The 27,750-nt window shown below is 38.2% G+C and overlaps 1 protein-coding gene across 3 annotated transcripts; it reads right to left on the minus strand.

Annotated features, from left to right (window-relative positions):
* Nucleotides 1-973: 973 nt before the first annotated feature.
* On the minus strand, nt 974-27,685 carry LOC130229478 (uncharacterized). 3 transcript variants are annotated; one of them, XM_056458302.1, is made up of 10 exons: nt 27,611-27,685; nt 23,423-23,599; nt 23,145-23,338; nt 22,829-22,853; nt 3,463-3,555; nt 2,543-2,743; nt 2,266-2,459; nt 1,604-1,680; nt 1,434-1,492; nt 974-1,330 (listed from the first exon to the last, which is right to left on the minus strand). In XM_056458302.1, the coding sequence occupies exons 2-8, from the start codon at nt 23,589-23,591 to the stop codon at nt 1,609-1,611; spliced, it is 948 nt and encodes a 315-aa protein (XP_056314277.1). In that variant the 5' UTR covers nt 23,592-23,599; nt 27,611-27,685; the 3' UTR covers nt 974-1,330; nt 1,434-1,492; nt 1,604-1,608. The 3 variants fall into 3 exon arrangements, with proteins under 3 accessions (XP_056314277.1, XP_056314276.1, XP_056314278.1); XM_056458301.1 differs by having other exon boundaries at nt 974-1,335; XM_056458303.1 differs by lacking the exons at nt 974-1,330; nt 1,434-1,492; nt 1,604-1,680; ... (1 more) ...; nt 2,543-2,743; nt 3,463-3,555 and adding an exon at nt 21,727-22,677.
* Nucleotides 27,686-27,750: the final 65 nt, after the last annotated feature.

Genomic DNA, 27,750 nt, shown 5'->3' on the forward strand with positions numbered 1-27,750 from the left:
CCTTTCTTGCATTGTCTTGAGCCTTCACGTTGCCAAATATATACTATATGGTTAGTAGCCTGGATAGGTCACCGTCATTCTGCTACATCATATCGCTTTCTACTGGATGTAAAATGCTCTGCAGTACATTTAGTCATTTTAGAATGTTAAGTTCTAATTCTGTAGTTATTTTGGTGAAAGTAACTAAAAAGTAATATAAGAGTAATGTAACATATTACAATTTTGAGACAGTAATATTGTAAGATAAGGGATTACTTTTAAATCACAGTAATAAGTAATCTGTAATGTATTACAGTTTGGAAGTAACTTGCACAACACTGCTTATAATCTAATGAGAATTAGTTGGCATGTAGATGCAAGGTAACTTAAATTTAACAAGCGGACCATCAAAATAAAGTGACCAAGATAACAGGCAGCAGAATAAAACAACAGTGGTGGCAATTATTTCTCCCCTTGTTAGTCTGAAGTTTTTTTAATCAAGTCAGATACTATAGTATTACATATTCTTACTTATGTAGGATTTTTGCTCTTCTACTTATTGCTTTACTACAATAAATATATATCCAATTACACTATAGGGCTGTTGAATGCTTGATTTTGATTGGCTGATTCTAAGGTGTGCAGTTATTTTCAGATAAACACACAGCCTAAGTATTCCAGGTCATGACTGCATTGAAGTTCTATTACGGCAAATAATTTAAATGATTTCAAAACACTTCACAGCCTATTAAAGAATCAAATATCTAACCAAAACAAAAGGCTTTGAATGAGATGCTTAAGAAACGTTTTCTTTTGATGTGGTAAAAAATTGACTATTGCATTATTAGAAATCCACTCCTCTTCACCTCATGTGTGTGCATTTTTATTCTGATAATTCAAATACCATTGTCAATTATTCTCTAAGACATGCTAATATTATCTCCCAAATTTTATAGCATTTTTTAGTTTTTTTAAAAACAGTAAATGAGACATATTTGTAATCAGGACATATTTTATTTCATAATTTGCAAACTAATGAAAAAATATAATTCAATTAAATTAACTTTGAGCACCTAAAATGTTTTTAATGCTGCGGTTATGTTGTAGTTTCATTCTATTTACAATAGTAGCAATTTGGTGCTAACATGACTTCCCAATAATGTCTCCATTGTACTAATGTTGTTCATGCAGGCTAAAGCTCAATTATCTATTTGCATGCACCTATTAACATTAGAAGAGTTTACAGCTTGTTTTAGTTTAAAGTTGTTAATATCAATGAGCAACAATTTCTCCTCTGTGATTTCAGAAAGTATGTAATTCAGACATTGTCTTAATTTGTGTTCTACGTCATCTGACCTGTGTGGAAAAAAAAAAGAATCTGAATTCAGTTAACTCTTGCAAATGACAAATGCAATTGTATCCCAATAATCTCATGTCTATAATGTGATACTCACGCTCCAGGTTTTTCATTCCACTTCTTTAAGCATCTCCTTCTTCATTTTAATCTTTCATTCTGTTCCGATAAAAGAGAGATTTAATGCACCTCTTAATATGAATCAAACAGGTTTATATTAAGTTGTTTCACTAGGATAGATCATCACAACAAAAGGTGAAAGTTTCTTACCTTCCTCAAAAGTATAATATATAAACAGCAAAGACGACAACAATCATGATGATAAGTCTATAAATAATCCCTTGTTTCTGCAAGAACACTTATATTAATATTATTATAATTACATTAATCTTTTACACAATTAGAACATGGAACAGTAACATAAAATGACTCAAATAATATCAGTTTAGTCTCTGCAAACAGAATAATGTATAGAATTAGCAATAATACTGCAGACCAGTGCTGGTTATGATGATTGCACAACAATCCTCAAGTGACAAATATGATGTGCAGTTTTTATTGTACTTTTCTTTTTAAAGAGAAAATAAATAAAAATGTAACTTTTAGCATGTCCACAATTATTTGCTTTTACAATAAATGATTCAAATAGTAATAAACAATTTTATTCATAGTTTGTATCTTTTAAGATCAGCAAAAATTTTGGATTTATGCTTATTTTATAACTTTAAAAAAAAAATTATACTGCATTATATACTAAGTCTGGACAGAAAAGGTGTTCTCTAAGCTTTGTAGTTTATTGCACAGTAACAGTTGAGCCCAGATTTCTACATTATAGTTCATTGTCATTTCTAAGTCTGTAAGTCATGTCTGCAGTAGTTTTAGTTAGTTTGTTTGTTTTCAAATTCATTTAAAATACGTTTTAAAAAGTAAACCTGTGGCTGGAAACAGCAAACAACTTTGCCCAGTGCTTCATCATTCATATTGCATGTCAACAATCCAGCATCCTCATTGAAGAGACAGTCCACTACAAGCATTTGCATCCTGTCTACAAACTTGCCGCTGTCTGGTACAACTTTATCAAGATCAGAAGTGTGATGCAGCACCATAAAAATGGCTGGCTTGGATGCTGTTTTGAATGAAGACACAATATGATAAACGTGTGAATAGAATTTTACCTCAAAATACTCATGTGCTTAATCTGGAAGTTACCTGACAAGTTATTAAGTTTTGTGAGAGCAGCATCAATGTCAGCTCCTATCCGTGATGTAATAGGGCATAAAACCAAAATCACATCACACTTGTCCACACTGTACACCTCCTCTAAATGGCGTCTTTGTCGATGGAGATGACTTAAAATATCCTTCCATAAATTGCCTGTTCTGCATGACTCAAGTACATAGTAGTATTTTCCTTTAAGATGAAGAACAGTATGTGTTAGTTTTCCAATATAGCATAGTTTTTTAAATGTAATTGTATTAAAGATTAAACACAAAATGAACATTTTGATTCACTATTTAATCACCTTCAAGTGGTTCCAAACCCTTTTGAGATTCTTTCAACTGTTGGACACCAAAGAAAATATTTAGAAGAAATCTGGAAACCTGTAATTATTGACTTCCATGGTCAGTGGCTATTCCAGTTTTCTTAAAAATGTATTTTTTACGTGTGTTCAACAGAAGAAAGAAAGTCCATCAGGTTTGGAACAAGTAAAGGGTGTGTAATGATGACAGGATGTTCAGTTTGGGACAACTTTGTCTTTAAGTTTTGAGACAAGATGTAGTATTTTGTGACAAGTAATATAGGTCAGAAAATTGGGAATACTCTTAAATTGTAACTTAACCTAAAAGTGTTGTACAATAAGTACCTCAGAAATCGCATACTTCTCTATGATATAATAACTAAATAGGTACTGCTGAATTCAAAAACATGGCTGACTGTAAAGCATCGTATTCCATTGATATTAACTTCACTTAAACTAATATACATTTCATACTCAGCTATATGAATAGGTATTTTTTCAGTCCTTGCAAAGTAATTACACATTTTCTACCTACTGAAGAGAAGCTGTGGTTTCTGAAGCAAAATATTTATGTCCCAATTCTTACTTGAAGCATTTAATAAAAACTTACCTGTAATAGTTTCTGCTTGTAGGCGTTGGTACATTTTCTTTACTCTTTCCTCTAAATCAAATTGTCTTTTGTGCTGGCTATCTGAGTGCTGTCCTGAAAAAATAAAAACATAAATTCACTTGATTAGTTGACGGGTTGATCACTGCATGCAGTAGGTGCGTTCGACTTCATGCAGCGCTGCGCAGATCGATCGAAATCTGTCTTAAAGCAGTGCATGCTGGTTAGAAATCTTGTCCGGATTGATGCTGCATCGACGCCATGTGACTGTCATATGTGGCATCAAAGTACCGCGACAGCGCTCCGAGATCAGACGACTGATTCAAACCATGTAGCATCTGAAGAGCGACTGCACGAGCTCTGATGACGACACCGACATTACACGATTCACTGCATGACAACAACCACGTGTGTTTCGGGTTTATTATTGGACAACTTCCAATTCAAAAGTTTTAAAACAAACAATTTACTTTTCATACCCTCTCTATCTTGTACACATCATGCTTATTAAAAGGCTACAGATATTTTACTGCAGTAATCATGTTTTGTTAAATAATCTGGTTATAAAGGCTGGCTTGTTTGCACAGGTTTATTTTCAACCTTTTTTATACGGACTATTTACTACATTCTGCTCCATGAACGATTTAAATGATAAATTTTAGTAAATAACCCAAATATTAACTCAAATAAGTCTTACAGAATTGAAATAAAATAATTATAATCATTGATTCTGCCACCCTAAAGGTTTCTTAACAAATTAAGTTAAAGAACTATTTTATTAAATAATTATAAAAGGATTTGTAAATTTGTTTTTTGAAAATGCTTTCATTATCCAAAATAATCTTAATCATTGTTTCAGACTTAATCAAAACACCTTGTTTTGTGTTTTACATCGATATATATTAGAAAGTTTTATATCTATAAATGTAAATAAATGTAAACCCCTTTAGCATATTCAAACAAGAAGTATTAGCCTAAAGTGATGTTTAAACTCCTTGAATTCGTTTATGTTTATATTACCCTCTCGTTTCCCCTTATTTCTCTCATGAGCTTGTTATATATTTAATTGATAATTCCCTTATTGTTTAAAAATGAACAATAGTTTGTAGAGACTGTATTCTGTTTCGTGTACTGTAAATATTTTGTTGTTATAAATAAATTAAAAAAAAAAAATGATGATGACGCCATGTGATCGGTCATCATGACTACAGCAACTTTGAGCCCAGAAGTGTCCGGCTGTCTGGCTTGACGCCCCGCCTGCGCTCGGCTTATCTCGTTGATCACCGACTTCAGCTGTGCTTCATGTCGAACGCACCTAAAAACTGTCGTCAGTGTATCGACGACCATGAGTCAGCCTGCTGTATTGTGCTGCTCTTTATTGCCCCCTTTCTGTCACACTGAAACAGCTTTAACGCTTTCACTTTCGCTCTCTTTCTGTAACAATCTCTAACTATATTTTAAACAGCGATATTGTTCCCAAGATCATATTTTATCACAGAGCCATGCGGTTTTACTCACGTGCTATTTAAACAACTGGAAATGTAAAACAATCAGGAGTTTTAATAACGCGGCATTCAGTTATTAAGGCTGGTATTTTTGTTTATGCTTCTCAAAACACACAGATAAAAACCAACAACACATTCTCACACACATAATCGATGCATATAACAAATATATCCCTTGGCTGCAGACTGCATGGTGCCTACTTACTGTTCCTGCTTCTTGCTGGTTTCTGACAGAATAAAAGTCCTTTCATTTCTTTTTTTTTTTTCTCTGACAGAATGACGTTTTTTGCATGTTACCTATTAATCTATTATTTTTCAATGACTTCAGAGTAGGTCAATAATTTGTGTAAAATAAATCAAACATTTTCATTTACACAGTTCCAAAAAATGTCATTCATTAATCAATCATTAATCAAAATGATATTTTTCATATATTTACAGTGGACCATCTCCTTTACTTAATGTTCTAATGATGTTTGGCATAAAAATATATATAATTTTGACCCAAACAATGAATTTTGGATATTGCAAAAACTTTTTAAAAGTTTTGTAGTTACTAAATGACAATCTTTTCATTTTCCACTGAATGGGTAACATTTATGTCCACGGAATATTAAATGTATAAAAATGCATGAAAATGAACTCTAAAATGCATTTTAGTAATAATCAAAGTGTCTTCAAATTTAACAAACTGCTAAATTTAGAATAAATAATTAAAACCATTTGAAAAAAAAACTATGTAGAACACTAAATAATAGCAGTTGTTGCATGTCCCCACTCCCTGCTTCTATAATTTGCTAGAATATATTGTGTTTATAATTCTTCCAAAAATGATTTTTTTTTTGCATTTACATGCAGTTAAATATCCAATCAATGATTTCCTCTTTAAAAAAAAAAAAAAAAAAAGTCATGACATTTTTGATAAAATACACATTTAAGTCCTGTCCCCAGGTTTTCACACATTACTGTTACCCTAACACATTTACCCCTCTGGTGAATGTGGAACATTCCATAAGGTATATTTTCAACAGGAAGTTGCATCATCCAGCTCTTTTAAATGCAATGGGGAGACCAAAGGGAAGTCTTCTCATTTTATTTTCAATATATTTGATGATATTTCAACTGTGTGAGAGATGGTCAATCTCCACATACTGTCCTGTTACTTAAATTATTTTAAGATGTTATTTATTAATTAAAACATACATATGTTTGATAAACCACTAAAACTTGCTCTATACCCTCATGCTATTAGCATGTGTGCCATGTGGCTATTTAGCATGTATTTGATAATTATATGCTAAAAACGTAGTCCTGTTACCCTCAGTCCTGTTATTCATATAAGCCATAACAGGACTGAGTAATAGTAACAGGAGTGAGTTACATTCTCTGCTGCATATATAATAATGCAACAAAATTGTTAAGGTAAGATGATTTACTTGAATCTTTTAGGTTTCAGTTACCATTACTTATATTATAAATGTACACTCACTGGCCACTTTATTAGGTACACTTGTCCAACTGCTCATTAACACACAAATTTCTACTCAGCCAATCACATGGCAGCAACTCAATGCATTTAGTAATGTATACATGGTCAAGACAACCTGCTGCAGTTCAAAAAGAGCATCAGAATGGGGAAGAAAGATGATTTAAGTGACTTTGAACGTGGCATGGTTGTTGGTGACAGACAGGCTGGTCTAAGTATTTCAGAAACTGCTGATCTACTGAGATTTTCAAGCACAACCATCTCTAGGGTTTACAGAGGATGGTCTGAAAAAGAGAAAATATCCAGTGAGCAGCAGTTCTGTGGGCGCAAATGCCTTGTTGAAGCCAGAGGTAAGAGGAGAATGGCCTGACTGGTTCCAGCTTATAGAAAAGTAACAGTAACTCAATCACTTGTTACAACCGAGGTATGCAGAAGAGCATCTCTGAACACACACACGTCCAACCTTGAGGTGTATGGGCTACAGCAGCAGAAGACCTTACCGGGTGCCACTCCTGTCAGCTAAGAACAGGAAACTGAGGCTACAATTTGCACAGGCTCACCAGAATTGTACAAGAAGTTTGGAAAAATGTTTGAAAAAAGATTTGATCGCTGTAGTCATGTGACCTGGGTGTTTCGAAAATGCTTAAGAGCAGTGTTTCGGAACATCTGCGGTTCAGGATCTTGAAATGTCAATTTTTGGGTCAGCCATCGCTAGATAATTGCAGCTTTTGATTAATCATGTTTATGATTTCTATTTTATTAATTGCCCAGCCCTATCCTCTATATTATGGGTAAATAGACAATACATGTGTCTTATGAATATGTTTAATCTTAACCTCACATTCTAAAAAATGTTTTTGTATCATTGTAACCTCATTTTACAATCCTGTGCTTGTTTGTGTTCACAGTGAATCAACAATACAGTAAAATGACTGAGGTGGAGATTGAGGTGGTCAGTCTGGCATCGTCTTTTGATATGCTTTCTTCAAACCAACAAGAAGTAAGATTTATATTTCAGATACTATAGTGATTTTAAAAAACAATTAAGGGTTAAAAGTCAACTAAATATGAGGTTATGTTCCTTATAAGGTTATGTTTGCAATGTGTCTACAATTAGTCTCAAATGAATAGTTTAACCAAAAATGAAAATTCGTGCACAATTTACTCAATCTCCTGCCATCCTCAGTGTACATGACTTTTTTGTGTCAGATGAACACAGTCATTTTTACATTTTATCCTGGCTCATCCATTCTGTATAATCATGTTGGGTAGTGGCTTTTATTTAGTTAAGAATAACTGGTGTCAACAGAGAAGACTTGTTATTCCAACTGATGAAGCAATTTGAAGATTAACAAAACTTTTGTTTCAGTGGATTAACGTGCACAAATTAATTGTTCACCTTAAGAATACCAATATGAGCTAGCAAAATAAAGGTTGTAAATTTTGACTTTAAAGTCACTCATTATCTTTTGATTTATCAGGAGTTGCTACAATGGAATGAACCATCAATTACTCTGGCGTATGTTTTATGCAGCGCATGCCCTTCTAACTGCAACCCGGCCAATACACACTCTCATTTACACACTACAGCTAATTTTGTTTACCCAAACCAGAGGAAATCTTGCTATTAGGTGACAGTGCTAACCACTGAGCCACTGTGCTGCTCCCTTCTTTAAAGTCTTCATATACTATTTTCTTTGAGCACACATCCATCGTACACGGACTTTGTCGTGTGAGCAATAAAATAAACTTATTTTAAGGATCTTGTGCTTAAACTTGTCTGTAAATGTATATCTGGGGAAAAAAACACATGTTTATATTAGATCTTTGTAGCAAATGACAACAAATTTACATTTACAAATCTACATCTAACCGTCATTTTGCAAACATATTTATTTGTTATTTTTTACAGTGAAACACCTGTATGGAAAACTGTATGGAAAGTAAGAAATGATAAAGTGGCCACTCTGACGTCATATTTTGCTGTGCTTTCTTCAGAACAACAACAACAAAACAAGAGTTAGATTTTATGTTAAGATATATATTTTGGTAATACTTTATTTTAATGGTGCATTTGAGTATTAGTTGACTGTCTGCTTAATATCTATTGATACTGCTCCTTCAACAGACATTTAACTGACTATAAGAAACTTTGCAAGAACATGTCAACTTACACTAATCCTAACCACAACCCCAACCATAACAGTCTACTTATAATCTAATGTGAATTAGTTGGCATGTAGATGCAATGTAACTTAAATTCAACAATCGGACAATGAAAATAAAGTGTGACCTATATTTCTTGCACTTTATAATCGCTTTAACTGTCCGATAAACTTTAAAAAAAATAAAATACATTTATTCAAACATAAGTAACAATTACATCTTTAATGTAGCTGCTGTTTTCATAGGTTCACATGCATTGTAGGGATTCAAAATCCAGTGTGCATTTGGAATTAAATAATTCAGATAAATAAATATTTTCTTATTTTATTACACTTTTTGTTTCATTATTTTGGTGGTCATCAATGTGTTGATGTCAAGAAGACATCAAGGTTTTGACATCAAATCGATTTGCACTTTTGCCATTAGTGTCAAATCGTCAAATCGTTTTGGCATCAAGGTGCCTGCGGGAACCTATTTCACTTGTTAAGGTCTTCATCTTCAATTGCTGTTAGAGCATTTCAGTCATTTTGGAATAGCTCACCATCCTTCAGCAAGTCATTGAAAACTAGTTTAGCTATCAGTTAAATAGAGTTACCATTCATGTGAAATTCCAACGTGCATTTTGTAACAGACTACGACAAATCACTAGACGACCTAATCACTCTGAAGAGAAAGAAAAGGGCCAATGAATCCCAAATTAGTTGGCAGAGCTCGGCTCTGAAGGAGTCAGCTATTAGTCATTAGTGAAGTATATCAGCTGGCTTTCGCAGAGTGACCATCAGATTCTTTGCTTTAGACCTCTCACTGAGACTGAAGAGCTCCTATCTGCATCCTGGTTTCTCGATGAAAACCAGTTTCCTCTCTAGTGCAGGCAAAGACGCAGCAGCGGCGGTCGAACTGGGCTCCTTTCATGTCTCCATGGCATTGCACTGGTGTTTAAAGGAGCAGTTTTCTCTAAAAGGGCAGATACCCTAAGAGAGCAACACGGCCGAGCAACGCGTCTTTTTAAAGATGTCGTTCCAGCCGTACGTTTCTGGATGCGGTGGTTTCCTAGCCCCGGATGAAAGGCACGAGTATTGCTTCACATGCCAAGCGGCATCGCCAAGCCACCCGCACGACTGGAGCGCCCCTGCCCTAGGGTGCTGTTAAGTCCGGTCAACGAACCAAAAAGTGTCCCTGAGATGGGCCATCCGGAGAAGAGGGGACCTGCTATTGTCAGCAACATCATCATCAATTCTACCCAAATTTTCAACAAAAGAGCAGTTTCCTCTTTCTCTAAGTGCGCAAACTCGAGCATTGCCAGACTGGGACGCTCCGCCTTTCAGCTTGCAGTGCCGGGCCATATTGCCACAGGCTTCCAGGGTGCAAGAGACCAGTCTCCTTTCTCTCACTTCAGCCTCATTGCGGGATCCAGGGAGGAAGGTAAAAGACAATCTCTTATTTTCAGCTCTTCCTTGGGTCGCTCTGCTTCCCGGGGTGAGCACTCCCCTCCCGAGCGGCCCCTCCGCTGGCATGTCACCGATCGCTCCGATGACACCTTTAGCGTGATCTCTGCCAGCCTGGTTAGCGCTACTCAGCTCCAGAACCTTGACCAGTTGGTGCTTCAGGTCAACCGAGTGAAGAGCAAGCTTTACCCCGCGCAGAGTTCTTCGACAGGACATCGTTTATTCGACAGGAAAACAGTGCTCCCACTGAAAACCTTTCAGAGGCTCATGGGGCATATGGCATCTGCAGCCGCTTTCACACTGCTCGAATTGCTCCATATGAGACCACTTCAGCGCTGGCTTCACGATCGGGTCCCCAGATGGACATGGCATGCATGCACACACTGGGTGTACATCGCTCTGCTGTGTCGCTGCACCTTCAGCTCTTGGATGGATCTTGCTTTCCTACGGGCCGGTGTTTCCAACACGGGCTGGGAGGCTGCGTGCAACGAGCATGCAGCTGCAGGTTTGTGAACTGGACCTTGGTTACATTGGCATATCAACTGCCTAGAGCTGTTGGCAGTGTTTCTAGCTCTTCACCGCTTTTTACCAGTTCTACAGCAGAAACACATGCTGGTCAGAACGGACAGCCCAGGTTGACCTGTTTGCTCCTCCCGAAAACGCCCATTGTCAGTTGTTTTAATCCTTGACTGAGGCCCCCCTCACCACGGATGGCTCAAAGCTGGCCACCGGGTGTGCACAAATTTGCGTTTCCTCCAGTAAGCCTAATTGCATACACTCTGTGCAAAGTCAGGGAGGACGAGGAGCAGGTCTTTTTTATTGAGCCTTTCAGACCCCCGAACTTGCCAGATTAGTGATGTTTTATCCTTCCTTTAGGATAAGCTGGAGCGTAGGCTGTCACCCTCCACACTGAAGATTTACGTGGCTGCCATCTCCACTCATCATGATGCGGTGGATGGCAACACATTCGGGAAGCATAATGTAATCATCTGATTCCTCAGAGCCATGCGGCGATTAAATCCATCCAGCCCCCATTTCATGCGCTCTTGGGATCTCTCTGTAGTCCTGGCGGGTCTTCGGGATGGTTACTCTCAAGTCATCCTGAGACTCTGGCCTGGCTACGTGCCCAAGGTTCCTTACACCCCATTTAGAGATCAGGTGGTGAACCTGCAAGTGCTGCCACCAGAGGAGGCAGACCCAGCCCATTCACTTCTTTGTCCTGTTCACGCTTTGCGCCTTTATGTGGAACGAACGCAAAACTTAAGATCTTGTGAACAGCTCTTTATCTGTTATGGTGGTCACCAGAAGGGAAGTGCCATATCAAAACAGAGGTTGGCCCACTGGATAGTTGATGCCATTGCCCTTGCTTACAAATGCCAGGGTGAGCCGTGTCCCCCGAATGTGAGAGCACACTCTACTAGAAGTGTCGCCTCCTCTTGGGTGTTAGCACGCAGCGCCTCTTTCACAGATATCTGTAGAGCTGTAGGCTGGGCGACACCTAACACATTTGTGAGATCTTATAATCTTCAAGTGGAGCCAGTTTCCTCCTGATTACTGGGTAACTCTAGTCATATATATATGTATTTTATATATACCCTAGAGAATCCCTCTGAGGCCCCCAACACCCAACTCAGCGGAGGAGCCAGGTGCATGGTTCAGTGTGATGTCTGGTATGCCCACTTGGTCTACCCACATGCTGAGGTTCGGTGCCAGCTATGCACTGTCCCCCATGGTGGCCCCATTAAGCTTATTCGGCCACGATGTTCCCCCTTTTCAGGTGAACCCGTGTCTTCCCTACCCGTTAACCAGCTTATCATATGTAGCACTCCCCCTCCTTAGGGCTAGTTCATATGTTCTTATTGCCATCAAGTCTCCCCTCTTGGGTAACAGGTGGTCTCCGCAGCACACTCTTCAGAGTAATTGGTTGTCTTACAATCTCCCGTAGTCTGTTACCAGACACACATTGTTGTTCCCTATTCGGGGAACGTGGGTTACGTTCATGACCAGAACATTTGTTAAATAAGTAATTTCTCAGCAGGTATTTTCTGGTAGCAACCCGCTGTAAATAAGAAAAAAAAAGATAAGAGTAATATTTATAATATATAATATAATCAGGGCTTAACATGGGTTAGACACCCACCGTCACTAGCCACTTTGGCTGGTTGAAAATAATTTTTAAATTGTGGTACGACAATAAAGATGGCCCAATATGCGTGCAAATGTGATCGTAGAATCGAGAAGCAGCAAGACTGACAAAACTAATTATGTTTGCGGGGGCAAAAGAAAGCAGCTGAGTACCGAATAAGAGGATGATATCACTCGCTCACAGGTGATGTGATGCGCGCGACTTTTTAAAATGCGTGCGCGCTCTCGTTTCCTTGCGTGAAACAACCGTGCCTAGAAACGCAACTGATGTGATCGATTCTTTCAAATACACTAGACAAAAATTTATGCTCTTGCACTCATAGTTTTGCTACTTTTAAGAGCTCCAGATTTGTCTTTTGGTAAGCAGCACTGATTACTTTCGCTTTAACCATTCTTTTATTAATTGGCCTAGCGTTACCCTTGTATGTGATCATCATTTCATTATCACACACGGAATGTTTTTCACCTGCTTTCTTTTGCTTACAGGTATTTTTGGTAATATGGTTTATTATTTTTTACAATAACATTGCTTTAATATTAGATTAACTCCCCATTTACGTGTAGTTAATTGGTGATCTGGGACCTTTAGCCAAGACAGATTACTGTGCATAGTTTTAGATACACTACAGCAGTTATTTTTTAAATGTCAATTGTTTTTTTTTTTTTTTTTTTTTTTTTTTTTTTTTTTTTAATGTTTTGTTAAATTAATAGTATACAGCCATATTTTGCTTGTTTTGACACATTAAAAATTTGTGGATACGAAATAATAATTTATTTATGTTTGGTATGGTCAGAGATAAATTTGGTAAATCCTTAATTTGAGCTCTGAAAAGTGATGTGAAATAAAAACTAATTGTAATACAACAGTATGAAACCATGGCCCATTTGCTCATACACGACACACAAAAAATTAAATGAATGAGGAGGCATGTGGACATAACACAAAATCTAAATCAGGTAATTTTAGCATGTCAAAGTCAAATTTATGCATATAAAATATATTTTCCCAACAACAAAATTGTGGCTAGTGAAAATGGAGAGTGGCTAGTAATGTTGGAAATCTACTAGCCACAGTGGCTAGTGATCAAAAAAGTTAATGTCAAGCCCTGAATATAATATATAATAATATAATATTAATAATTATACTGTTCTGAACTGTAAAGCAGGATGGCAACTTTTCCTTTCCAACTGCCATAGATATTTACATTAGATACTACGCTACTGTTGTCTATTGGAAGGAAAGTGTCCATTGAAATGAATGTGGGACCAAGGTGTAGTGGAGGTCTGGCCAAGATATGTAAACATTTATACATATATCTACGATCGAGAATTTTCCTGGTTGTCAGGATGCAAATTTTTTTTAATTGCAAAAAGTATCATTTTTACATCACTTTTCTACATCAATGGATAACTGACTGCATGGACATTGAGGACAAAGAGCATGTGTTTGTGTGCATCGAAAAGTATTATTCTCCCTCCCTGTTAAATTTAATCTAATCCGTGTCCTGAACACTCCCCTTCTCCCGCTTTCATTTCTCATTCTTATGGAGGGAGCGATTCGTTTGTTAACGAATCTTCTTTATGAATGATACATGTGAACCATCTATATCCTGCGTCTCAATGTGCACATCCACCTTTCTAAATGGTACAGTATATAACATTTGTAACATTAAATAATTTAGGGTGGACATTAAAGCGCAAGCACTGTTATGTTGTCAGGCACCCTTATAAGTTACTTCAAAAACTAGCCGTTACTCCACTTAACTGACAATAATAAGTTTCGGGCACCGCAGCGTCTTGTTGTCATATTTCATCTATGTTGTTTGCTGATTTTATTCATCCAATCTAGAATAAGCCTAGTATTTTGAGCAAGTTGGTGCTACTTTACCTATGGTCAGTGCAGCAAGAGACTGTATTATCATCAATAACGTGACTTTTGCGCTAAAGTTCGTAACCTACAAAATCATAAAAAACTAAATTTTACCTATGAAATGTTCTGCCTTTATGCTTTGTTTTATTGAGTGCGCGTTACAATACCCGAATGCAATGCAAAAGTCCAGCATCTTCACATTGGCTTTAGTCTTGACTAGGTCCGGTTGAATGACGTTTGTTTGGGAGCCCTGTACAAATGTAGCAGCTGTATTGACGCATGCTCTGGGTCCGTATGCGATATCTAGTGTATATGTCTATGTCCAACTGCTATCAGATTTCCAGCACTAAACTGACCTGGCAAAAGGCACATTTATCACGTGATGGGATGGACAGCCTGTTGCTCATCCTGGGGAATGACAGCAGGGAGTGGGTTAAAAGCTCACAGATACAAATAAGACATAGAAAAATAGCAGATCAACTTTATATAAACTCATCTAATGAGATGGGATTTGTTTTCTTCATTCAGGATTTTGTGATATATTGTGCAACATGCTGTTCTTTCATCTGAATTGTACTGAATTGGTCTTACAAATGCAATAACAGGCTAGTGGAGATGGATTGATGGAAAGCCATACATTATGAACAGCAGACATGTAAAAAAAATGTTACATTGTTTTTACTATTACTGAATACGAATTGACATTCCCTTATTCAACCAACATACTTTTTTTGTACATTTTTTCTTTTTAAAGTGCACAACCTTGTTATTAGTTAGGTTGTCAAGTCTAAGTTTGTTTAAATATTTTACATTTTGAGGAACTTTTTTTTGCTGTAGTTAATTCAGTGTTTTTCAACACTGTGCTATCATACTGGTGGTTTGGCACAACACTTTGCTTTTTATCTGTGATTATATGTGATTTATATTTTGTTTGTTTTTCATTTACAGTCATTGGGAACTAGGAGAGCCAAATTATGTTTCAGATAAAGAAGACTGTGAGGAATTAACTGCATCTGGGAAGCTGAATGATGCCCGATGCTCAAATTCTTTTCAATTTATCTGTCAAACACCAGCCACTGAAAACTAACCACTTTAAACAGTACATGTATTCTCAGAAATATACAGAGGTGAAACAGTGGAAACTGTTTTATTTCATTGGATTAAAAATGAGACGTCTCATTCTGATATCTGAAGCCAATTAGATTTTTATTTGCATAGAAAGAATATTAAACATCCACTTGGCTTTCAGCATAACATATTTATTTAAAATTGATACAACAAACTTACGACATTAAATTGCAAGTGATCATTATAAATTGTATAAGATTTTAATAAACTAATAAACTGTCACGGATTGGTCAGGCTCTCACGATCCCCACTCACGAAGATCACCATCACCTGACTTCTAATGAGCACACAGCTGCATCACATTCACGAGCACCAGATAAAAGCACAGCACTCCAGTCGCTCATGGTCCGGGCTCGTCTCGACGAAAGCGGACAACTGAGCGACCACTCAGCGTAGTCATCCTCAGCTAAAACAAACGCTTTACTTACCTGTTCTCTTTGTATTCCTCCTAGTCTTCCTGGTCCACCCGAATCGTCCTGTCTTCCAGTCCTTCCAAGTCTGTGTCATCCTCTGTCAGCTGTATCTGGTGTGTGCTGTCCATCCTCGTGTATTCCTGTTACCCAGCCACGGAGGAAAAGACCCCAACATCATTCCTGATCCTCCTGGCTATCCTTCATGTGCTCCTTGTTGTCATTTAATAAACACCCTAACGTTTCCTTACCTCTGTCTCCTGTCCGCTTCATAACAGAAGCCCGGACCTATAACGACGACAACATGAGCACCCCCGATCACTTTCAAGAGCTGGTGGACCAGTTGAAGCGGATTCTACAGCCACCAGCTCCACTTTCCAACGCACCACCAGCACCGAGCACTTCCGCCTCCACAGTTTCTTCTTCGGCCCTTCCTTCCAGTCCCATGGCCCGACCAGCGCCCTACTCAGGCGGAGCGGGGGAGTGCAATGGTTTTCTGTTACAATGTTCCCTCATATTCGAAATGCAACCTTCTCTATATCCCACAGATAAGTCAAAGATCGCCTACATCGTATCACTACTCTCTGGGCCTGCACTTAAATGGGCTGAGACGATCTGGAACCAAGCCGGGCCGGTCATGAATTCCATCACTACCTTCACGGAGTATTTCAAAGAGGTGTTTGGACGTTCTGATGGGGAAGTAGCCGCTGGAGAGCAGCTGTATCAGCTAAAGCAAGGTACTCTATCTACACAGGAATATGCTCTCCGGTTTCGCACTCTAGCAGCTGCAAGTGGATGGAATGAGAGATCGTTGTTGACCACGTACCGGCTCGGCTTGGAACCCACTCTCCGAATCCAGCTGGCCACATTAGATGATACTATGGGTCTGGAGAGATTCATCCAACATTCTCTCCGATGTTCCGATCGTCTCCGTTCCTATCAACAGGACACCATCACCCCCTCGTCTGCACTCCTCCAATCGCCTGAGTCAACAGCCTCTCCAGAACCAGAACCCATGATAATAGAGTCTGGAAGACTGACATCAGCGGAACGACAGAGGAGGCTGACCCGGGGTCTGTGTCTATACTGCGGTGTCAGTGGACACACCCGTATGGAGTGTCCCCTTCGTCCCATTCGGACTTCAGTGAGTGTATTCAGTACGAATATTGAACAATGTAAACCACTTACTACCACCGTACAAATAACTACTGCCTCTATTTCTCTCCTTGTCACAGCCCTCATCGACTCCGGGTCAGCAGGGAACTTCATCTCCCAATCCCTCTGTCGTCAACTCCACCTACGTACTGAGGCGTCCTCGCATATATACCAGATACAACCGATAACCCAGTGCACTCGATCTTCGACCCGTATCCATCGACAATGCGAAGACATCCTTCTTCAAGTGGGGTTGTTACATCAAGAGAGGATTCAATTTCTGGTTCTGGAGGGTGCAAATATGGACATCATTCTAGGGCGCCCGTGGCTGGTGAAGCACGATCCCATCATCTCTTGGGGCACAGGAGAGATAAAGAAATGGGGATCTGGATGTACACCTACCTGTTTTCCAAATCTCCCTCTTCAAGGTCGGAACCCCATTTCTTTGTTTACAACATCGGTCGAGAGTCCTCCTGAGAAGCAGTCTATCCACATTCCTAAGGAGTACAGCTCCTTTCATGATGTCTTCTGCCCCAAGAGAGCTTCCCAGCTACCGCCGCATCGGCCATGGGACTGCGCGATCGACCTAGTTCCAGATGCCCATTTGCCAAGAGGTAGGATCTACCCGCTCTCGCTTCCAGAGAATCAGGCAATGGAAGATTACATAAGGGAGGCTCTGAGTCAGGGGTACATACGTCACTCAAAATCACCAGCCGCCTCAAGCTTCTTCTTTGTGGCCAAGAAGGACGGAGGGCTGCGTCCATGCATCGACTACAGGGTCCTAAATAACGGTACAGTAAAATACCGATATCCCCTTCCTCTGGTACCAGCCGCTTTGGAACAGCTCCGAGAAGCTAAAGTCTTCACTAAATTGGACCTCCGCAGCGCGTATAATCTGATAAGAATACGTGAGGGGGACCAATGGAAGACAGCATTCGTGACCCCTACTGGCCACTATGAATATGAGGTCATGCCTTACGGTCTGGTCAACGCCCCCTCCGTATTCCAAAACTTCATTCATGAAGTCCTCCGGGAGTTTCTTCACCACTTTGTAATAGTGTACATAGATGACATCCTCATTTACTCCCGGAGTGAGGCCGAACATCGCCAACACGTTGCGGAGGTCCTACACACATTGAGAGAACATCACCTCTACCTCAAAGCGGAGAAATGCTCATTCCACCAGAAGTCGATTCATTTCTTGGGATACATCATTGACCAAACCGGTATACGTATGGATGGGAAGAAAATTGAGGCTGTTCTATCCTGGTCAGAACCCACTTCCATTAAGGAGCTCCAGAGGTTTCTTGGGTTTGCTAACTTTTATAGACGGTTTATCAAGGACTACAGCAGGATTACATCACCTCTCACTAATCTCCTCAAGGGTAAACCCAAAGGACTGGAGTGGACCAAAGAAGCAGCCGCAGCCTTCCGCCTTCTTAAGAAGGAGTTCACAAGGGCCCCACTCCTGACTCATCCTGACCCAAATCTTCCTTTCGTGGTGGAAGTGGACGCATCCACCACCGGCGTCGGGGCAGTATTATCCCAACATCATGATACACCGCCCCGACTGCATCCCTGTGCCTATTTCTCTCGGAAGTTGAGCCCGGCGGAGCAGAATTACAGCATAGGAGACAGGGAGCTTCTAGCAATCAAGCTAGCCTTGGAGGAGTGGCGTCACTGGTTGGAGGGAGCCAAACATCCGTTCCAGGTGATCACAGATCACAAAAACCTCCAATATATCAAAGAGGCCAAGAGACTATGTCCACGTCAAGCCAGATGGTCACTTTTCTTCTCACGTTTTGATTTCTCCATTTCCTATCGTCCAGGACCCAAGAATCTAAGAGCAGACGCTCTCTCTCGTTTACACGAGCATCACGATCATGAAGAACTCCCAACGAAGATTCTTCCCGAACACATCTCCATTTGTCCGATCACCTGGAACGCTCCTCCAGTCGTTGCCACTCCGGAAGCCCCTGCTCCGCCGGGATGCCCTCCTCATCGGCAGTTCATACCACCTGAACACCGGGTAGATCTGATCCACTCCTTACATACCTCGCTAGGCACTGGACATCCAGGGATCAACAATACTCTCTCGCTAGTATCCCAACGATTCTGGTGGCCAAACATGGCAAGGGATGTGAGGCAATATGTTCAGGGCTGTAAGGACTGTGCCCAATCCAAGAGCCCACGTCATCTACCCGCTGGAAAGCTCCATCCCTTGCCGATTCCGAACCGTCCCTGGTCACACCTAGGAGTGGACTTTATCACTGACCTCCCCTCGTCAGAAGGTAATACCTGTATTCTAGTCATCGTAGATAGATTCTCAAAGTTTGTCAAACTAATCCCTCTGAAAGGTCTTCCCACAGCCTTTGAAACAGCCGACAATATCTTTAATCAAGTCTTCAGGTCATTTGGTATTCCAGAAGATATTGTGTCGGACAGAGGTCCACAGTTCATCTCACGTCTATGGAAAGCCTTCTTCAAGCTCCTAGGTGTGGCCGTCAGCCTCTCTTCTGGATATCATCCCCAAACCAACGGGCAGACAGAGAGGAAGATTCAGGAGGTGGGACGGTTCCTGAGGACCTTCTGCAGTGGTCACCAGAGCTCCTGGAGCCAGTATTTGGGCTGGGCAGAATATGCCCAAAATTCACTGCGGCAACCCTCCACCGGACTCACGCCATTCCAGTGCGTCCTGGGCTTCCAACCACCGCTCTTTCCCTGGGATGGCGAACCATCTGATGTCCCCGCAGTGGATCACTGGTTCCGGGAGAGCGAGAGAGTCTGGGACGAGGCTCATCAACATCTGCAGAGGGCAGTCCGGCGAAGCAAGGTAACCGCCGATAGAAGAAGGTCTGAAGAACCCAGATACACACCCGGACAAAAGGTGTGGCTATCCACCCGGGACATACGCATGCGACTGCCCTCTCGCAAGTTAAGTCCCCGATTTGTTGGTCCCTTCACCATCGTGGAACAGGTTAACCCCGTCACCTACAAACTACAATTACCCTCTCACTACCGTATTCACCCTACATTCCACGTATCACTCCTGAAACCCTATCACGATCCTGTTCTTCCCTCCACAGAGCCTGACCACGAAGAGGAACCCCCTCCTCCACTGCTCCTAGAAGAAGGAGCCGTCTACGCAGTGAAGGAGATCTTGCGTTCCCGACGTCGTGGTGGCCAGTTGGAGTACCTGGTGGACTGGGAAGGGTACGGCCCCGAAGAAAGGACATGGGTTCCCAGAGCTGATATTCTCGATCCTAGTCTCATGGTGGAGTTTCATGAGAGCCACCCTGAGTTCCCAGCGCCTAGAGGCAGAGGGAGACCACCACGGCGTCGGAGGTGTCGGCCCTCAGGAGCGGGCCCTGGGGAGGGGGGTACTGTCACGGATTGGTCAGGCTCTCACGATCCCCACTCACGAAGATCACCATCACCTGACTTCTAATGAGCACACAGCTGCATCACATTCACGAGCACCAGATAAAAGCACAGCACTCCAGTCGCTCATGGTCCGGGCTCGTCTCGACGAAAGCGGACAACTGAGCGACCACTCAGCGTAGTCATCCTCAGCTAAAACAAACGCTTTACTTACCTGTTCTCTTTGTATTCCTCCTAGTCTTCCTGGTCCACCCGAATCGTCCTGTCTTCCAGTCCTTCCAAGTCTGTGTCATCCTCTGTCAGCTGTATCTGGTGTGTGCTGTCCATCCTCGTGTATTCCTGTTACCCAGCCACGGAGGAAAAGACCCCAACATCATTCCTGATCCTCCTGGCTATCCTTCATGTGCTCCTTGTTGTCATTTAATAAACACCCTAACGTTTCCTTACCTCTGTCTCCTGTCCGCTTCATAACATAAACTAATAAATGAGTAAAACTTTGTGGTTTTTAAGACAGCAGCAAATTATTAAGCTTAAAAATGACAATTAATCACCATTTGCAGGCTGCACTGTGAGCTTGTAATCCCATACACAGTATATAAACCATACACAGTATAAAAACCATACACAGTGCAACAAACATACTGTAACAAATCAAACTGTAAAGGGCTAAGCAAAGCAATTAGCATGAAGCACAAGTTACTCAAAAGGCATTTTGTCATCATTCATAGTAACATTTAAAGACATAACAGTTAGAATCAATAATATCCACTCACCATAACTCACCTAATGTCATTATTAAAGCTAATCTAGTTTGGTGTTTTCAGCAATGGAATGAATTTTACAAATGTAAAGATCTAAATAAAGAGTTAAAACACCATTTTGAGGATAAAATTATTAGCCCTTTTAAACTATATTTTTTCCCGATAGTCTACAGAACAAACCATCATTATACAATAACTTGCCTAATTACCCTAACCTGCCTAGTTAACCTAATAACCTAGTTAAGCCTTTAAATGTCACTTTAAGCTGTATAGAAGTGTCTTGAAAAATATCTAGTCAAATATTATTTACTGTCATCATGGCAAAGATAAAATAAACCAGTAATTAGAAATGAGTTATTAAAACTATTATGTTTAGAAATGTGTTGAAAAAAATCTTCTCTCCATTAAACAGAAATTGTGGAAAAAAAATAAACAGGGGGGCTAATAATTCAACTGTGTGTATGTATGTATGTATGTGTATGTATATATATATATATATATATATATATATATATATATATATATATATATATATATATATATATATATATATATATATATATATACACACACACACACACACACACACACACACACACACATATATATACAGTTAAATCCATAATTGTTAGCTGCTGAATTATTAGCCTCCCTGTTTAGGTAGGTTAGGGTAATTAGGCAAGTTATTGTATAATGATGGTTTGTTCTGTAGACTATCAAAGAAAAAAAATTGCCTAAAGGGGCTAATAATTTTGACCCTAAAATGTTTTTTTAAAAATTAAAAACTACTTTTATTCATGCCGAAATAAAGCAAATAAGACTTTCTCCAGAAGACAAAATATTATCAGACATACTGTGAAAAATTTCCTTGCTTTGTTAAACATCATTTTGGAAATAAAAAATAAAAATAAAAATAAAAACATACATGCTTTCATGCTTACATACAAGCGAATCTTAAAATTTTTTTGTGAACTTTAGATATATTTTAATATTTCTCAAAAACAAACTTACATCCAGTTTAACCCTCTTCACGCAGTGTATTATATGAAGCTTAGTAACAATTACTACTGAAATTCACAATGGCTGTGTTTGTAACTGCAAAGTGCTGTAAAAATGCTGCAGTAAAAATCAGTTCCATTTACTGACTTTTTAGTTTTTCTCATCAGTTACGTAAAGCGTTTTATGCTTTGTGTAATTTTGTAGAATATTGTATCACATTGATGTTGTGTTTTACCATGATGGTTAGTATAGCGTGAAAGACACCTACTGTACTTGATCACCTTTTTTCTAAGCTGTTTGTAATTAGCTTTGGTTTATCATGTGTCTTTCTTGGGTGTTTTTACTAGTGTTTTACAAAAATAACTTGCAAATAAGTTGTCATCAGTTAGCGAATTACGGTAGCTTGTTGTTAAAGTTAAATCTGTAAAAGCTGAAAATTTGCTGCTAAAATTATGGTGTTCTGGCATCCACAGCTGTCTTTTTTTCTGAAAATGTCACAATTGTTTTTACAGTGTCATTTCTGTAAAAAGCTAGAAATCTGTGCTAAAATCTAAAAGCTAAAATCTGTGTTCAAGCTAGTATAATACAATAGCCTAGAATTATTCCAAAAACAGTGCCAAAAAAGACAACACCACCAAGAGCAAAAGCAACAGGATATTTTCTGAAACAATCTAAAAATCCACAGAATTTGTGTCCTCTGTGTTCTCTGCTGGGTGAGGGAAAATCTTCTCCATGCTGGTATGTGTGTGTGCGTGAACTTCTATAATCTTTCGGAACAAAATATGAAGCACATTTACAAATACAAAGAACGAATATCCCTCAACATTCCTCAATAGTTTTAAGAATTGTATAATTAAGACATTTTGATATAACATTGCAAGAGAATAATAGAGAATAATTTAAACTTGGAATACTTACTTTGCAAGTAATATGAAGTCAGATTCTGAATTGGAAATAAATATAAAAATGTACGAATTAAAACAATAAAAAGAATCAAATCTATTTTAGAGACCACAACAATTATGATTTTTGAACTTGCAATTAATGCAATAACACTAGATAATAATTAATCTACAACAGCATCTCCAAAAATGGAATAAATAAATCAAATAAAGTAAAGAGAATGCATCAAAATCATAAAAAATATATACAAATTTGTCATATTTATATTTTTGTTAATAAATTGTAGTTGAGAAAATGCCATGAAGATAGCCATGGTGATAAGCAGACCTACCTTGGACTTGATGTACCATGCAAGTCTATTAATAGCGTCTTTATTCTTCTGACAATTCATGAACCCTTCATCCTCGTTGAACAGAAAGTCCACAAAATATGTGTTCTCTTTCTTTATAGCATTGTTGGTGTCTGGTATGGTTTTCTCAGGTTCATTTGTAAGATAAAGCACCGCAATAATGACTTGTTTGTCAGCTGCAAGATAATTCAAATGCACAGTAAATAATCAGTAAATAAATTGTGATTTATCATGAATCAAGCTTTAAATTCATAAGTGACCTTGCACAAGCATAAGATCCCTGATTGCAGCATCAATATCAGTTCCAGCACGAGAAGTAATGAGGCAGAAATACAGTATGAAACCACAATGCTCAAGGATAGTGACCTCCCTCAGGCCATATACTTCCTTTTGGAGACGTCTCTGAAATTCTTCTTTGAACTTATCCATTGTTTGGGCTGTGTACAAAATAAAGGTAAAAGGATAAACTGGTTTAGAATATAAAGGGTACAATTTTTAAAAATGCACATGAAACAACACTTTAAAATATCTAACATGTTACCATTTTATGCAACAAAGTTTTAGTACAGTCCTTAAAGATGCAGTAGGTGATCTGCCAAAATGCTAACGTTAGCATAATAGCTTTGAAAATGCATGTACCTCCCCTGCCATCTAAAGCCATGCCTCCTGAAGTCATGTACGTGCATCGAATAGATGAACATTGACAACCTTATATAACACTATATCATGTCTTTCACTAGTTAGAAAACTCTATGGAGACACGCACTTTGTCCAGCATAGTTGTTGAGAGGCCAGCGAATGCAGGAATTGTATTTCCCCAGAACTGGCATTGGGGTAAAGTTGGTTCTATATTCGCACATTCAGACTTTCTCCTTAATAATATAATTTCAGAAAAGTATTGTTTGAAAATTCTAAATAGTGAAATCATACAATCAGCCAAAGACTATAAAATACAACAGTTCACAGTCAATTAAACAGCGCTAATGTTGTTTAAAGTCATTCCTACATGCTTTTTAAGTCCCATTATTTAAAGTAACGTTAGAGTGGGAGTGTGACACAAGTTAGAGTGGAAGTGTGACACAAGTTGTCACTGTTAAAAAAGGAACGAACATGCGAATATAAATCAAACTTCACCTCAGTAAAGCTGAAATCAAATATAAATTTATTGACTGACATTTTGAGTTACCTGTCGTAATTGGGGTATTTATCTGGCCAACAAATTTTTTAATTAGACAAACATTTTTTATTCTTATGCCTCACCCAGAATATAAAAATACATATAAATACATTTAGATCATTTACTTTAATCATTACTATCAGATTGTGAAGAGACTTTTAACCAGCACAACAAAAAATGTTTCTGAAGACAATCACCTACTGCACCTTTAAGGCATTTATACTCTATAGTAGCCTATATATCGGTGCTTGGCCCCTGACCCAACTTCACAGTGATGGGAGGTGCTCACCCTCTGTTTGCGCATGCGGTGCGAAAGAGGCGTTAGTGAAAAGAGGTGTTTTTTATACTTTTGCGTCAAGCGCACGTGTGTGCTACGGCGCAGCCTATGCGTGGACGCATAGCCCTCGCCATGGCCGTCGGAGTCGGCGATGCGCACCTCTTAAAAAATGTGAGGAGGGGTAGACTGCAGCTTTGGTTGGCAGATCTACGGCCTGGGCAGTTTTACGCCCCTGTTGTTCCTGAGGCGTCCAGTAGGGCTTTTTTTTAATCAGGTCAATATGAATGTATGTCAATACGTAAAAAACTGGTGTGATACAAATCACATGCAGAAATAAAACAACAGCAATGTTGTTAGTTTGGCTCAGCATTCTGGCTAACTACTGTATGTGTAAGCTAGCTACATGTGCTACATCTCACTTTCTTATGTAGGCTAATTACCTTTTACATTTTTTGTCTGTCTTTACCTGCATGGGAATGCCTTTCCTGGTAAGACATTTTTCGAACCTGTTCTAATGTTTTTATTTTTAATAATTTAATATTTTTAAATAAGTGAATAATGCATTTTGCAGTAACATTATAATGTATGTAACTCTTCAAAAGAGAATTTAACTGCACACTCACTAAAAAGCTAAATTAATTAATTAATAAATATTATACATATGATTATATTAAGAAAACAAAACATTCATTATCAGTAATTGACCACCAACAATCACAAAACAATCTATAAATGATCTTATAAAATATTCCAAGATATAACTACATTTTATTTTTAACTAACTTATTCTTATTTAATGATTTGAAGTACATTTTTGCTATTCTTATTACATTTTAAATTAAATAATTTAAGTGTTTGCTTTTAATTTTTTATTTTTGATTAATCATCATTTTTGTAGTGATGTTTGAATTTCTTTTAGTAAATATTATAATAGAAAACAAATCATATAAAAGCTAAAGTGAGTGAGCAGTTATGCTTTCACTACTGAGTTCTCTTTAACCTGCTTTTCATAAAAGTGTGTGTGTGTTTATTTGTTTTTAGCTGCTGGTCTACCTAAGTGATTGTAAATCTCTCTCTTGAACTTGTAGAAGCTGTAAACGCCCATCTTCTCTTTTCATGTTATTAATATTTTTGTAGAAATTCCATCAATATGGAGCGATCGGAGATTAACAGCGATAAACAAATGCAACATGTGCTGTTTGTTCCCTTGGCCTCTGTCCATTCTGCACTACAAACTTATACAACCCTTACAAACTGATTAACTCTCAAAGAAAAGTGAACTGGAAACGCATCTTCAGCTTCAATTTTCGTGGGTAGTCATCCATGATGGTAACATAATTTCTAAATAATTTATATATTGTATATTTATATATTGCAGTAAAATTTTGATGTTAAATGCACTTATTTATGTATTTATGATTTATGTGTTATGGTATTTCTAAAAACAACAATCAGTTTTGTCAAGTCATGTTGCATACAAACAAATTACAAATATGTTGTGCTGGGAATTGAAAATTGTTACTATTCTCAGCAATGGATTAATTATTATATATTTAATCATTTATTTAAAAATATATATTTTCTCACAGATTATATACAATACAGCAGTGTGGTCTGGGATGTCAGCCAAGTCTACACTACCACTACACTACATTATTCCTCCAAATTAATATGTTTTACTTAGGTCCAGATAACATATAAAATTACATGAAATGATTTTTGCTTATCATTTTTCACTTCTGACTGTTTAAGGATTAGATATCTGGAATTGGAACAAGACAAAAGCTGTACATGAGAAAAGCATTTTTTTCAGAGTATTTATAACTAACCTTATTTATATTTCAGTGAGTGTAATGAAATTAAATTCAGCATCATTTAAAGAAGACTGGTTATCTCTAGTGATCTTGTTGCAGTAAATAAATATAAAAAAATTAAATGTTGTCTGGGCTTTTGTTTGTCAGATAACTCAATGGTCTTCGGAACTTTAGAAAGGAGTTAAATGTTTGTCTAAAAGTTCTGCAGCTTTCTGCATTTCAGTCATCAACTGAGCTAAACTGAACTGAACTTAAACACTACAAACTGAACTACACTGTTCCTATTTACTATGACCTTATATGTGAAGCTGCTTTGACACAATCTACATTGTATAAGCGCTATACAAATAAAGGTGAATTGAATTGAATTGAATCTGGTGCTCAATACCACTGCATTCTCATCAAAGCATTTCTATAATCCATAATACACTGCATTTTTTTGTTATAATTTTGTTATTTTCAGAATGCAACTTTATTTATATCAATACAACAAATTAATACAACAAAAAGCATATCTTTATATGAAAATGTATAACTAGTCTACAATTAATCGTTACACTATTCGACAATGTGTGTTTATTTTTTCTACTTGAATCTAAATTCATTTGCAACTGGGCTTTTGTATATCTGAAATAGTATGGTGAATGTATCAAGTGTTTGTATATTTAAACTCACTTTCTCTGATACATTAACTTAGCGTTTATATTTGGCTAAAAAAATGAAAGTATATTTAAGAATAGGACATTTAATAATCTGGAAACGTTGACTTCAAATGAATTATTTGGTCACGTAGGGCGCCGGTATATACCAGGCTTTAGTGTCTTTGCTTTGGGCGGTACCCTATCGCGCACGCATAGATGACCTTTCTCCCTTTCTCTATCTTGGATTAATATTTAGCCTACAGTGCAGCAGCACTTGGATGTTTTCAAGCTTGTGGAAAGCAAGTCGAGCAACTTGGTTGTCGCGGGAAAACACAGTCTACATTTTTAAGCTAGTTAATTTTAGCCTGATATTTTAATCAATTTGGACATTACAGATCTAAACAGTTTTTTCTAGGCTCGATCTGTGATCATGCACTTTCAGTCCTCACAAACATTCACACAAGGCTTTTGGCACATTACAGTGGTATGTTGGAAAATCTTTGGGAGTGAATTAAAGTAAAACAAAGTAGGTTACTCACTGGTTTCTATCTTGAGACGCAGAGAGAGGATTGTGCTGCTGCTTGATGTTTGAATGCTGGATCATGAGTCACCGTGCAGATGTACTTTCATTTTCTTTTTGTTCAAGCTTGACGTTCACGTTTGTCAGCAAATAATCCTC

This window comes from Danio aesculapii, chromosome 5 (assembly GCF_903798145.1).
Source record: "Danio aesculapii chromosome 5, fDanAes4.1, whole genome shotgun sequence".
In the NCBI taxonomy this organism is placed as follows: domain Eukaryota; kingdom Metazoa; phylum Chordata; class Actinopteri; order Cypriniformes; family Danionidae; genus Danio; species Danio aesculapii.